General features: G+C 36.8%; 1 protein-coding gene and 1 long non-coding RNA gene across 8 annotated transcripts in view; one reads left to right on the forward strand and one right to left on the reverse strand.

The window, feature by feature from the left end:
* Positions 1–13140, reverse strand: part of CCDC141 (coiled-coil domain containing 141) — a 232728-nt gene that overhangs the window by 29246 nt on the left and 190342 nt on the right. For 2 of the 3 annotated variants that reach the window (XM_057301445.1, XM_055108823.1), the window contains 5 exons: positions 10173–10251; positions 9588–9760; positions 8677–8871; positions 6771–6954; positions 3378–3490 (listed from right to left, as the gene is read on the reverse strand). In XM_057301445.1, coding sequence (XP_057157428.1) covers positions 3378–3490; positions 6771–6954; positions 8677–8871; positions 9588–9760; positions 10173–10251 — 744 coding nt within the window. The remainder of the gene's footprint in view (positions 1–3377; positions 3491–6770; positions 6955–8676; positions 8872–9587; positions 9761–10172; positions 10252–13140) is intronic. The other variant, XM_003815508.4, reaches the window with a different exon arrangement.
* LOC134728737 (uncharacterized) overlaps positions 1–13140 on the forward strand; it is a 163881-nt gene that overhangs the window by 18574 nt on the left and 132167 nt on the right. The window lies entirely within an intron of this gene.

Raw genomic sequence — 13140 nt, forward strand, 5'->3', positions numbered from 1 at the left:
ATTCCAAAATATCAGCTGGTGTGGAAAGAATGCTAGATTTTGAATTAGATCTAAATTCAAATTTCAGATCTACCACTATTGACTATTGGGGCCCATGTAAAGCACTCTTACCCTCTTTGGACTTTTCCTTTCACCTCTACACAGAAAACATTTGCCTTCTTTTCATCTCAACATTATTTGGAAATCACTGGAGATAATGTATATGAACGTCCTTTGTAAGTCTCAAATTGCTATACATTAGAAAGGATTTCTATCACTATTTAAGCCCTGACAGGAATTGCTGAGCCCATTTTCTATAACTTTGAAAAGAGAGCCATAGCATCAACCTTTATATTTAATAACATAAAAAATAGACATTTGCTCTCTTCATACAAACACCTGTAAAGTGCTGGTAAGCATTCTTTGGGAAGCGTTTGTTGCGGCTGTAACTCATAAAGATAATGCTGATGCCTATTTCTCTTGCCAGAGAGACCCTTTCTCATTTCTACATCCACCCAAATTAAACATCTTCAAGCAATGAATGATAGTTCTTCTCTGTACCAATCCATTGGGCATTTACTACAAATGCCAAAACTCTTTCTGGAGTACCTGCTTTAGAAAGCAAAGCAGGCCAGGTGTGGTGGCTCACACCTGTAACCCCAGCATTTTGAGAGGCCAAGGCGGAAAGATCACTTGAGCCCAGGAGTTTGAGACCAGCTTGGGCAACATAGTGAGACCTCAACTTTACAAAAAAATCAAAACATTAGCCGAGTGTGGTGGTGCATGCCTGTGGTCCCAGCTACTTGGGAGGCTGAGGTTGGAGGATTGCTTGAGCCTGGGAAGTCGAGGCTGCCGTGAGCCATGATAACACCACTACACTCCAGCCTGGGCAACAGAGCAACATACTGTCTCTAAATAAATAAATCAATAAATAAATACAAGGCAAAGCATAGTGTTAAATATTGTGTGGGACACTAAATTTAGCAGCGCCAGAGGGTTTCCTTAAGTATAATCAAGTAGGGAGGGTTGGGATGGCAACAGCAGTTATATGTGATGTAATTATATGTAGTAGTTATATGTGGGATTATACTAGTGTTATAGCCTGAATGTTTATGTTCCCCCAAAGTTTATATGTTAAAATCCACATCCTTAAGGCGATAGTATTAGTGCCCTTAGAAAAGAGGCCTGAGAGATACCCCTCATTCTTTTACCATGAAAGGTTAGAGTGAGTAGACAGCTACCAGGAAGTCCTCACTAGACACCAAATCTGCCAGCATCTTGATCTTGAACTTCCAGCCTCCAGAACTACGAGAAACAAATGTCTGTTTTTTATAAGGCATCTTGTCTATGGCATTTGGCATAGCAGCCAGGATGGACTAAGACAGGTAGGAAGGCACACAAGTGGCATGGGAGATCAGGGAGGGAGTGATATAGCTAAGGAAGGATTTATGGAGGAGGCAGCATTTGGGTTTGGCTCTGAGAGATGGTAAGATTTCGAAAAACAGAGACAGAAGGTCGTGTCCTTGAAGTAAAGGTTTAGAAGTGAGAAATCCCAGGGAGCATAGTAGATCAGTGGGACACAGACCTACAGTGAATGCAGAAGCACAATGGTTTGGAAAGGTGACCAGCTTCAGAACATTGAAAGGCCTTGAATTGGAACTTGACTTGGTAAGGAAGAGTTTGTAGTAGAGTGTTGTGAATGTGAAGATGACACTAGCAGAACTATTTAGGAAGGGTAATCTAGCTGGGAGTATAATTAGGGGACTCCTGACTACTGCAAAAGAGAATCCAAGTGACAGGTTGAGCGTGAGAAAGAGAGAATGCAATCCTGACTACACTGAGTGTGTAAGGAATGGAGAATGAGGAAGTGGGAGAGGCTGTGGAAACAGCTCTTCCAGGAAGAATAGCCAACAAGGTAAAAGCTGGAAAGGGATATAACTTGAAGAAAGTAGATTTTATGAAGCTGACCCTCACTTGAAGATGTGCAACGTAAACGGGAGGAATATTGTAGACAATGAAGAGCAAAGAGTCGGAGGAAGCACTGATTTTCAGCCTTCGTATTGGAAGTCAGAAGCAGCAGCAGCTCCTCGGGGGTGGGGTGGAGGTGGGGAGGAAAGAATAAATGTTGAAAAAGATAACATGAGATATGTGGTTTATTATCATTGTGAAACAATGATGGGAAGCAAATAACATACATATTAGAAATATTAATCATTTCATATATTAAAAATTTCAGTTTTCTCAAACCTGATTATAGAATTTATGTGTGGGTAATACTACAAAAGAAAGAAAAAGCTATGCATGAAGATGTTCATTGTAGTGTTATTTAAAATGGTAAAATGGTTTAAAAAAATCTAGATTCTTAACCAAAGGATAAAGATAATTTGGTTGGGCACCCACTGAATTAAAAGCCTCACAAACTATTTGAATGGAAGAGGCACATAAATTTATGACATGGAAATTCCTACAGAAAAAAGTGGCTGCTAGAAATAAACATAATTCTGCTCTGAACTGCAAGACCACCACTAGGCCTCAATAACAATTATCACAACAATAATCTTGAGTATCTTCACAGTCAATCCTCCGGGCTACCCTGGGATCCACTTTGTAGATCAGGAAACAGACTCAGGGAGATTAAATAATTTACCCAAGGTCACAAATCCAATTATTTAGGGAGTTGGTATTTCAAGGCAACTGTGCTTTGCTCTACAGCCTTTGATCTTAATGACCTTGCTGTTCTCCCCATCCTCAACAACCAGTTCTTTCAGCCAGCTATAAAAACAGCATTAATCAAACCAGTTTTTGACATGACATTGACAAAGAAACATATGTATTTCACTTTAACTGGTTTTGCTTAGACATAAACATATTCTCCATATTTGTTACCATCAGATTTGTATTCTACGAAAAGTGATCATGATTAGTTTACTATTTCCATGAGGAAAAGTGTTGAATGAATATAAATACCTGAAGATTACTTGTATTTTCTCTGGTGCCACAATTTGGAGAGGAAAAAAAAACCCTGGCATCTATTATTTATGAACAAAACCATAGGCTACTTGATTATGAAACAAAACCATAGGCTACTTAATACAAAGTTTACTGGCAGAGTCTTAATGGGACACATTTTTTAGGATATGATCCATGAAAATGTAAACCAGACACCTTAATTGTGTTTAGCCTTCATTACCAGCAATATTTTTCTCTGCAGTAATGGGAAAGAAATAGAATTAATTATCACAAACACCCAGATAATTATGTTAGAAAGCTGTAAAACAAATGTGCACATTACGTACCTTGAGAAATTCTATTAAAATGTCTTTGCACCAGAAGACATTTGATTAACACATTTTTATTTATTTTGCTTGAAAATACATATTCTAGGAAGAAGAAATTACCTTCAGTTTTTCTTCGAGCTCTGTGAGGGACTCACATAATTCAGTCACAGATTCAAGAACCTCTTTGTGTTTTGTCACTATTTTCTCAATATATTTCTGTCCTTCTTCCAAACCTGGGGAGGAGAAGGATGAAACTAGTTTTAAAGGTCAAATTTTTAGCAAGAAAAAAAGTCGAGGTATAAATTCATCTCCCTGTCCAGTGTAAGGGCTGATAAATTGTAAGTTCTTAATAAATATTTGCTGAAGAGATAAATAAATGAATAAAGACAAGTTTCTAAAAGCTAGATATTCTAGGAAAATGATTACATTTGTTGTACCACGCCACTTTCATGTAACCTAAATAATGTTGCTACATGAATAGTCTTAAAGCTCAATTCTCCTTAGTTTTTCCTGTTCAAAACATTCAGTGGTTCCTCTCTGCTTAGAGAAGAATAAATTCCTCAGGATGGCATTCAAGGCCCTTCCATAACATGGTTTCAATCTGCCTCTCCCAAATGTATGTCACTCTAGTTCTCTCCTGTATTTTATCTCCAGCCAAATGGAACCAGCAACTCCTCCCTGAAGATCCACACAGCAGCTGAGTATTCCTTCCTCTACCAGGACTACTGTCCCTCCACTCTCAATTTCTGCTATCAAAATATAACCTACTCTTTAAGGTCCATCTGAAATGCCAACATTTCTGTGAAGATATTCTTAATCTTTTCCAACTGGGTTTCTCTCTATATATTGTAATAAAAATAGCTACCATGTAGCACATCCTTATTATTTGCCTGTGCCTAAGCACTGTATAACCATTGCTCAATGTAATCCTTGGATAGATTCTACTACTATCCACATTTTACAAATGAGGAATGTGATGCTCAAAAGATCTTCTTGCCTTGGCATAGTGTCTCGCGCCTGTAATCCGAGCACTTTGGGAGACCGAGGTGGGCAGATCACTTGAGGTCAGGAGTTCGAGACCAGCCTGACCAACATAGTGAAACCCCATCTCTACTAAAAATACAAAAATTAACCTGGTGTGGTGGCACATGCCTGTAATCTCAGCTACTCGGGAGGCTGAGGCAGGAGAATCACTTGAACCCAGGAGGTGGAGGTTTCAGTGAACCGAGATCATGCCACTGTACTCCAGCCTGGGTGACAAAGCAAGACTTTGTCTCAAAAAAAAAAAAAAAAAAAAAAAAAAGGACTTCTTTAGGTGACCCAGACAATAAATGGGGGAACAAGGATTTGAACCCAGGACTATCTGACTCTACACCCTAGGCCAAGATTGTATCACACATTGTTATGGGCTGAACTATGACCCCCCATCCTGCCAAGTTCATATGTTGAAGTCCCAATTCCCAGTACGTCAGAATGTAACTATTTGGAAATGAGATCTTTAAAGAGGTGGTTAAATTAAAATGAGGCCATTGGGATGGGGCGCTAATCCAATGTGACTGGTGCCCTTACAAGAAGAGGGAGAGACACCAGGGGCATGTGTGTGCAGAGGGATGACCACGTGAAGAGGCAGCAAGGGATCAGCCATCTGCAAGCCAAGCAGAGTGGCCTGAGATGAAATCAACCCTGCTGGCATCTTCATCTTGGACTTCCAGACTTCAGAAGTGTGAGAAAAGAAGTTTCTGTTTAAGCCACCCAGTCAGTGGTATTTTGTTACGGCAGCCCTAGCAAACAAGCACAAACATTTTATGTCCTTCTCACTCCATTTACCGTACCATGACTTCAAGGACTAGACTGTGGTCTCTTGAATGGAGGAACTAGGTCTTAATTGTCTTTATAACAGCCACAGCTCTTAGTAGATAACAGGTATGCACAAATTTGTTTGAGATAATTTTTTGCATGAAAATTCTGAGTTCAGTAATGCTTGAGTAGCTTGCAAGAGTTGATATAATCTTAAAGTGCCTCCCTTGATGCAAATTTTTAAAAATATATAGCTTCCCTACCAAACAGATGGAGACTCATGTCATTCATTTATTCATTCAGTGATTCATTTATTTATCAAATATTTGTTAAGCAGTTGGTATGTGCCATTAGACAGTGAACTAACAAGCAAAATTGCTCCTCGAATACAGCTTACACTCTGGTAAGGAAAGTCAGGCAACAGACAAATACCTATATAAAATGTCAGTTGGTGATAACTGCCAGGAATATAAACAAAGGCAGATGCAGGATCTTGCATGATGGGAAGGGAATTTAACTTTTTAGGGTCTTTGTCAGCACTTCTCATGCTCTGAGATTGAATAGGCACTGATCCAGGCACAAATACAGTGAAAAAAATATACTTTCCTCAAGTTTATGGGCAGTAGAGAAGACCAATAGGTATTTATACTACAATGTAAAAAGTTCAATCGTGGAGGAAACATATACCAGGCTATGGGAGCAGAGTGTCTCCAAAATATTTAGTGCACTCACATGGTAACTCCAGCAAGAAGATGTCACCTTAGTTTCCATTAATTTTTCAATCCATATTTTATTATTTTTATGTTTCTATCCTTTTCTTCTGGAATATTATGAATAATTCATTCTCAACAATTTAAGTAGTTTACTACAAAATTTATGGCTCTCCATGGATAGTGTTTCATGTTATAAGAGAAAATACCTGGCAGCAGCCATGGGCAGGCAAATTAAGCATTTTGTACCAACTGTTGTGTCTTCTTTCTGGGCTGCATTTGCCTGGTCACTGGGAATTACTCTGGGTCTCACAGGACCGATACCAGGGAATTCATGGAACTTATTCCTCAGAACCCTCAAGAACTATCATCCTCCATGGACTTCTTAAATGGGGGGCCTCTTTTAGGAGGAAGGATCTCTCAGGCTGACATGACATTATCTTTCCTAGTCATGGAAGAGAGGAAAGCAGAACTTGTAAAATGGCAATTTGAGTTCTCCCATTTATTCCACAAGTGAGAGGAAAGTGAAGGAGAATTTTCCAGGTCTTTCTCAAATATGTGAACCAAAAGCCTCATAGAAAGGAGAGGGCTGCAGACTTCAGTCTTAGCTTTACGTCTTCTTAAAGTATTACTGAAATTTTGTATGTTTTTCAAGGAATCATTCTAGTGGAAATTAGATTTTGTTTGTTTGTTTATATAAGCTGAGTATTGTTCTGGTGTTATTACCCTAGAGATGAACAACAGGGATGGAGGAGAAAAGAGAATAGAGAAGGAAGGCTTACACAAAGTAGGTAAAAATCTGCAGGCTTCATCTGCTGTCAGAAATTCCTCCCTCTGTTCCCTGTTTGCTTTCCCTGGCTGTGGGCTCTTACCTTGAACATTTTCCCTGAATAGGTTGGTGTGCTGAGGACCCTGAGGACTTGCCACACTCTTGCTTTCTACTGGATTAGGCTCAGTATAGATTTGTTCAATGGCCAATCACTGGATATCTTAAAAGAGATCTCACCATATAAGCGCTGAGCAAGGTCAGTGGCCTCCTGAATCCTTTCTTCTTGCTGTGGCACTGAGGGTGCAATAAACTTATTAAACTGCTGGTGGAGAATTTTCACAGCTTCCTTTGTCTTGCACTCTGTGGAATATTTTCCAACTCTTACAACTGTGGCACTTGCATCTTCGTACCAAAAATGACACTAAATTTAAATAGGATAAAGCACAGATGAAAGAAATACTGTCCTTCTAAAGTTCTTAATTTTGACCAGTGAAGTATCAAATTTTAATTCCCTCAACTTAATGTTCACATTGGCTTGAACTTTCTAAGTCATAATAAAGAAAATATTAAAACATGATCGTATTCTATTGCACTTAAATGTTAGAGGCAGAAATAAATACGAATGTGAAAATATGTATAAATAAAACTATAAGAAAGTAAAAATATGAAAATATATTTGATTCTCCTACCTTCTTAGGTTTGCCTAAAATATAATTCCTAAGAGGAATGTTGCAGACTTATAAGAACAGGCAGGATAAAAAGCATCTGGCACTAAAAAGAATCCAAATACATGCTAAATGGCAAGAAAAAAGCCAAATGTTCACAATCCAGCATAAAGAATTGATATCATTAATAATACACTGCCAAAGTATTGCCTGATGAATACTCTAATAAATAAATTATCTTTGAAGAATAAGATTTAGTTTATGAATGGGAAAATATCATCTAACAAATAGCATTTCACCTTTGCTTAGTAGAAAATGGTTATAGTTTCCAAATAGTGTGGAGAATGAGACAGTTTCTCATTAAAAATAACTGTGGCTGGGCGCGGTGGCTCACGCCTGTAATCCCAGCACTTTGGGAGGCCGAGGCAGGCGGATCACGAGGTCAGGAGATCGAGACCATCCTGGCTAACATGGTGAAACCCCGTCTCTACTAAAAGTACAAAAAAGTAGCCGGGCGTGGTGGTGGGCGCCTGTAGTCCCAGCTACTCGGGAGGCTGAGGCAGGAGAATGGCGTGAACCCGGGAGGCAGAGCTTGCAGTGAGTCGAGATCACGTCACTGCACTCCAGCCTGGGCAACAGAGCGACACTCCATCTCAAAAATAAATAAATAAATAAATAACTGTGATGGAAGGAATGTCTGACTCAGGCCTGAAGCACTTATGCAGGGTGAGAAATAGAAACACATGACTCTGTTAGAAGTTGGTTTTAAATAAGTGCCACAAAGGGACCACAAACTTATACATCATATGTAGAAGACTGATCATTTTGATTCTCCTTAATCTGGTGTTAAATCTAAAAACTCAGCTGCATTAGTGGTAAAGACGTTCTGTATTTCAAACAAAAATGGGCAACAAAGAACAGTCAAGAGTTTCAAGTGCAGAATTTCTTCAATACAAAGTGTTCAAACAATAACTTTAAGTTGCCAAATTTCATATATTTTATGTATACTCTACCATTTATCTTCTTGACAGTAATAAAACACCAATAACAACTTTTTGTAGCTGAAAAATCACAGTATCACTTTTTAAAATAAATATTTTCAAGTTCTGTGAAATAAATAAACCATTCTGAGCATTTTAAACAGATATCCAGCAGTGAACATAATTTCATGATAATTAAACATCTTCATCTGATGAGGTTATGGAGAAACAGGAACTCTCATACATTGCCAGTAAATTAGTAAAGACTTTTCTCAAGAGAAATTGACCAATAAAATCAAAGACCTTATAACATTCATCCCCTTAGGTCCAGCAATTCTATTTCAGAGAATTATCCTAAGGAAAAAAAATCATGAAAAGGAGCATGATACATGAATATAATGAGAATAACAGCTAATGCAACATTGCTTTGCTTTAAAGTTGCAAAATGATTTTTGAAAACAACATTACAACATGGATACCACTGCAAAAAGAGAATACCTCTTCTATCACCTCCTGGAAATGCTCAGTCAGGTCCAAATTCTTCTTGTAATCTGTCACAACTTTGTCAAAGTCATCCACATGTTTTTGCAAATCCTTCATGACTTCCAAAAGGACATTAACTTTATCACTTGGATAATTTAAGAAAGAATCAGAGGTTTTATTACTAACTTTTTCCATTTTCCTTTTCAAAGCCTGTGTGAAAAACAAAAAGTTTTTAAAATAACATTAAATTTATATTTATGATGCTAGTGATTAAATACTGAGAGAAAAACTGGTAAAAATTTTGCAGCTTCCTCCAATCTATTAAAATAATAATTATTACAAATATATTATGGAAAGAATGGGTTTCCCCCCAAATTCTATTGATTTAGCATTCAGCAAATAAATAGAAAATGTACACAGGTGTATTCCCGATTTTGAGACTAGTAATATGATCTTTTTTAAAGACATTGATAATTAAATCAAATACTTGTCCTCAATAAGCTCACTGTCTCCTGGAAAAGGCATTCAAATAATCCGGCCAGTACAAGTAATAATCAAGGTAAGAATAAGAGGCTATAGGAGCAGCAAAACTGATGACATAGATGGATGCAAGAAAAGGAGGAGGAGTGTACAAGGCACGTGCATGCATCCATGTATGTGTGTATGTGTTGGGGAGAAGAATGGAAGTAGACAGGTTGGGTTTGGCAGAAACCATTCTGGATCTGCCTCAAGAGGTAAATCAATTTATTATGTATTTTTACATGAAGGATAAAATTGTTATAAAAATAGAAAAATACCCTTTGAGTTCCAATGCTACAAAAAGCCAAAATCTAGGTATCTAGATTTGAAATTCAAAACAATTTTGCAATAATTGTGTAGTACATGCATACACATGCGCACATATACAAACCACACTTTCTTGTTACCTGCATTTTTTCAGCATACATATCAACTTGCTGAATTTGATATTTAAGCGCCTTCAGATTCCGAGATTTTTCATTTTTCTTAGTGTAATTAAACTTCAAATTATTGAATTTCTTTTTGATATCTTTGAATGAGTCTTTGAGCTGTAGTTCAATAAAAAGAAATAGGTGGTTTCCTTAAAATGAGAAAACAAAGTCACTTGCAATAAATCAAAGCATCTGAACACTTCAAAATACTCATAATCTTAAAAATGTATTTAGGGTAATTTTCCCTCCCTCCCTCCCTCTCTCTCTCTTTCTTTCTTTCACTCTTTCTCTTTCTCTCTTTCTTTCTTTCTTCTCTCTCTCCCTTTCTTTTTTTGAGACAGGGTCTCACTTTGTCACTCAGGCTGGAGTGCATTGGCACGATCTTGACTCACTGCAACCTCTGCCTCCTGGGTTCAAGCAATTCTCATGTTTCTCCTAAGTAGCTAGGACTGCAGATGTGTGCCACCATGCCTGGCTAATTTTTGTATTTTTAGTGGAGACAGGGTTTCACCATGTTGGCCAGACTGGTCTCGAACTCCTGGCCTCAAGTGATCCACCTACCTTGGCCTCCCAAAGTGCTGGGATTACAGGCTTGAGCCACCGCGCCTGGCCTCAGAGTGATTTTCATCATAAAACAAATCTGCCAAGTGGACATACAAAGTGAATTTAAATATATCTTCCAAATATAAGTAATTATAAAATGTTTGTTAATACTTTTCGATTTGTAATTTTTAATTAGGATTATAGCTATAGAATATTCCTTTGTCCCTCAAGTAAGAAAATTTCTCACATATCATACATAAATTTTAACAACTCTAGTTTTCTTATTTGAATTTATTTGATATCTTTTTTCCCATTCATTCTGTTTTCGATACACTAATATTTGCCCCAGATCTCTCTATCTTCCAATACTCTCTCACAGCCATCATGTATACATTTATTAAGGCTCCAAAAAGCTATCCATGTTGAAGAGGTCAATGAAGGGTTGGCATTTAGACCAGCCAGGACATTGGTGGGGTGGAAGAGAAGACCCAATATGAGATTTAGTAGAAAAATAACTATATCTGCCCAGTTAAAAATTATTTTTCGTGAGCAGTTCTGAAAAGAGTTTTACCCCTTAGATAGAGACCATTAACTTCAGAGATCCTTCAAAAACAAAAAAAGTAAAGTGAGAGTTGTTGCTAATGACGGCTATGCTAACTTGTGTATAAATAAAGCATATAGCTATACATAGGGGATATATTTTGACAGTCTTAACAACAGTTCAACTTTACCAGTGCACCAAATTTCTAAGCAGTGCAGTTCCATTAAATGCACCACTTTCTGTCCCTTCTCTATATTTAAGGATAAGTGTATCGACAGGCAACTCTCTCTTTGTATTATCACCAAAGAGAAGTACAGAGAAAAAAACACCTTCTCAGATTATATAGAGGCATTTAACAGCAAGATGAACAATGTCATGGTTGATAAATTTGAGCTAAGATAAGAGAAGTCAGAAAAGCATTAAAATTCTTTTCAATGATAGCAAACAAATTATTTGGGAGGGAATAAAGACTGTGCATGTGCTAGATTATAGAATTGTAGTGCAGAAAAATATACTTGCCCTACAAAATGCATGCTTTCTCAAAATGCTTATTTCAAATTCTGCAGACTGTGAAAATAAAGCCTTTATCTTATCTGTAACACATCTTAGAGACATCAACTTTAAAGCCCTAGTGGAATTGCGCACGGAAATTATTATACTGATAGAATTTTTGCATCTGATACACATATACTTAATCAGTGTTGTTTAGTTTATATGGTAAATAAAGTTGTTGAACATTACTTTAAGTTACAAACTAAACCAAGCATAGAGACCGCATGAACCACTTTAACTGATAAATAAATCAGTAATGTTCAGAAAAAGTGAAAAGCTTCAGAATCTGAACATTATTTCTCTATTAGAAACTCAGGGGAATATTTAAAAGATCATATTCAGTTGATATATTTGTGAAATAAGTAATAAATATTTACATTCTACGGCACTCAATGTTTTAATGTGCGTATGTTTGGTTTTAACAGGAAAGGATAAATAATGTCAATTTTATAAGATTGAGATATAAAGGCGTTATATCCTTAGTAATTTACATAAAATTTTGGCAGGAGTTTTTGCAACTACATATATAATAAGTACCACATCTGAGGAAACCAGACATTATTGTTTTAAAAAACATCTCAATTATGAGTTACTATTTAATGAGTGCAGAGTTTCTGTTTAGGTTGATAAAAAAGTTCTGCAGACGGATGGTAGTGATGGGTTCACAACAATGTGAATGTACTTAATACCACTAAACTACACACTTAAAACAGTTAAGCTGGTAAATTTCATGCTATGTGCATTTTACCACAATTAAAAATAAAGGGAAAAAATGCCCTGTCACTAACATTTATCCATTGGAAAATAAACGTATATATTCTTCTACTTACATATAAGAATATATAAAATATAGTCATATATTTTTCTCTACTGAAATGTGACATATATCAGAAAACCTTAGTCTAGAGAAAGGAAGAGGGGCTCTGTCATTAACCTGATAACCATTAGATTACATCTGCTTTAAATGGGAAAGTTCAACGTCTATTTGAAACCTATATGATAGAGAAAGGCTGAGATTTAATACTTTAATTCTCAACCATGAGATTTTAAATCTACTTTGGATTAAGAAATTTAAGACTGATAAATGATGAGTGTGATTTGATTTCTGTTTGCTTCAGAACGTGTGCACTTCCACTGAAGATGATTTATGAGGTCAAAGAATGTTCATGACACTATGAGTATGTGAAATGGGATCAAGTTCTTTCTGACACATGAGCTCCCTTGACAAAGTTGCTGGCACTTTTCTCTTTTGGTTTCACTGGAAATCCATTTTAAATCTAAATCTCTGTGCCTTTTTCAACTCAAATTCAGGACTACTGCAGATACAAGCGGAAGGCAGTATGCATGAAACTACCTTCAGCGATTGAAAAATCTTGCCATTCTTAATTTTCTTACCTTCACTTTCCAATATGAAAACTTAACTTCCCATCTAATCCCCACATAACTTGTGGTCATATTTTTAAAGGAACTGAGTGCCATAGTCGCTGGGCTGTGGTATCACTGTTCACACAGCTGTTTCTAACTTTAGTCAACTTGTCAACAATGGGGAATGGCGGGATGGGGCTGAGACAACTGCTCAAGTTGAGCACATAAGTGGAGAAAAACACCCCAAGCTTGGGGTGAGAAAAAGTTTACCCTGTTAGAAATCTTGAAATGGTGTTATAATTCATATTAAAGTTCCTCAAAGTCTTCAGAAAATTAGGGAAAATATATTTTTAATGAATAATTTTATTTTCCCATCTTTTCACATGTTCAGCTCCTCTATATTTACCATAGAATAAACAGACTGAGTTAACATAGCTATAATTAGAAATAAGTTATTAAGATTTAAAAACTATAGCTATTTTGAAATTAGCAGAATGAGCATCTTTGCCAAATTTTCCAGCATGCCGT

Source organism: Pan paniscus, chromosome 13 (genome assembly GCF_029289425.2).
Source record: "Pan paniscus chromosome 13, NHGRI_mPanPan1-v2.0_pri, whole genome shotgun sequence".
Lineage (NCBI taxonomy): Eukaryota > Metazoa > Chordata > Mammalia > Primates > Hominidae > Pan > Pan paniscus.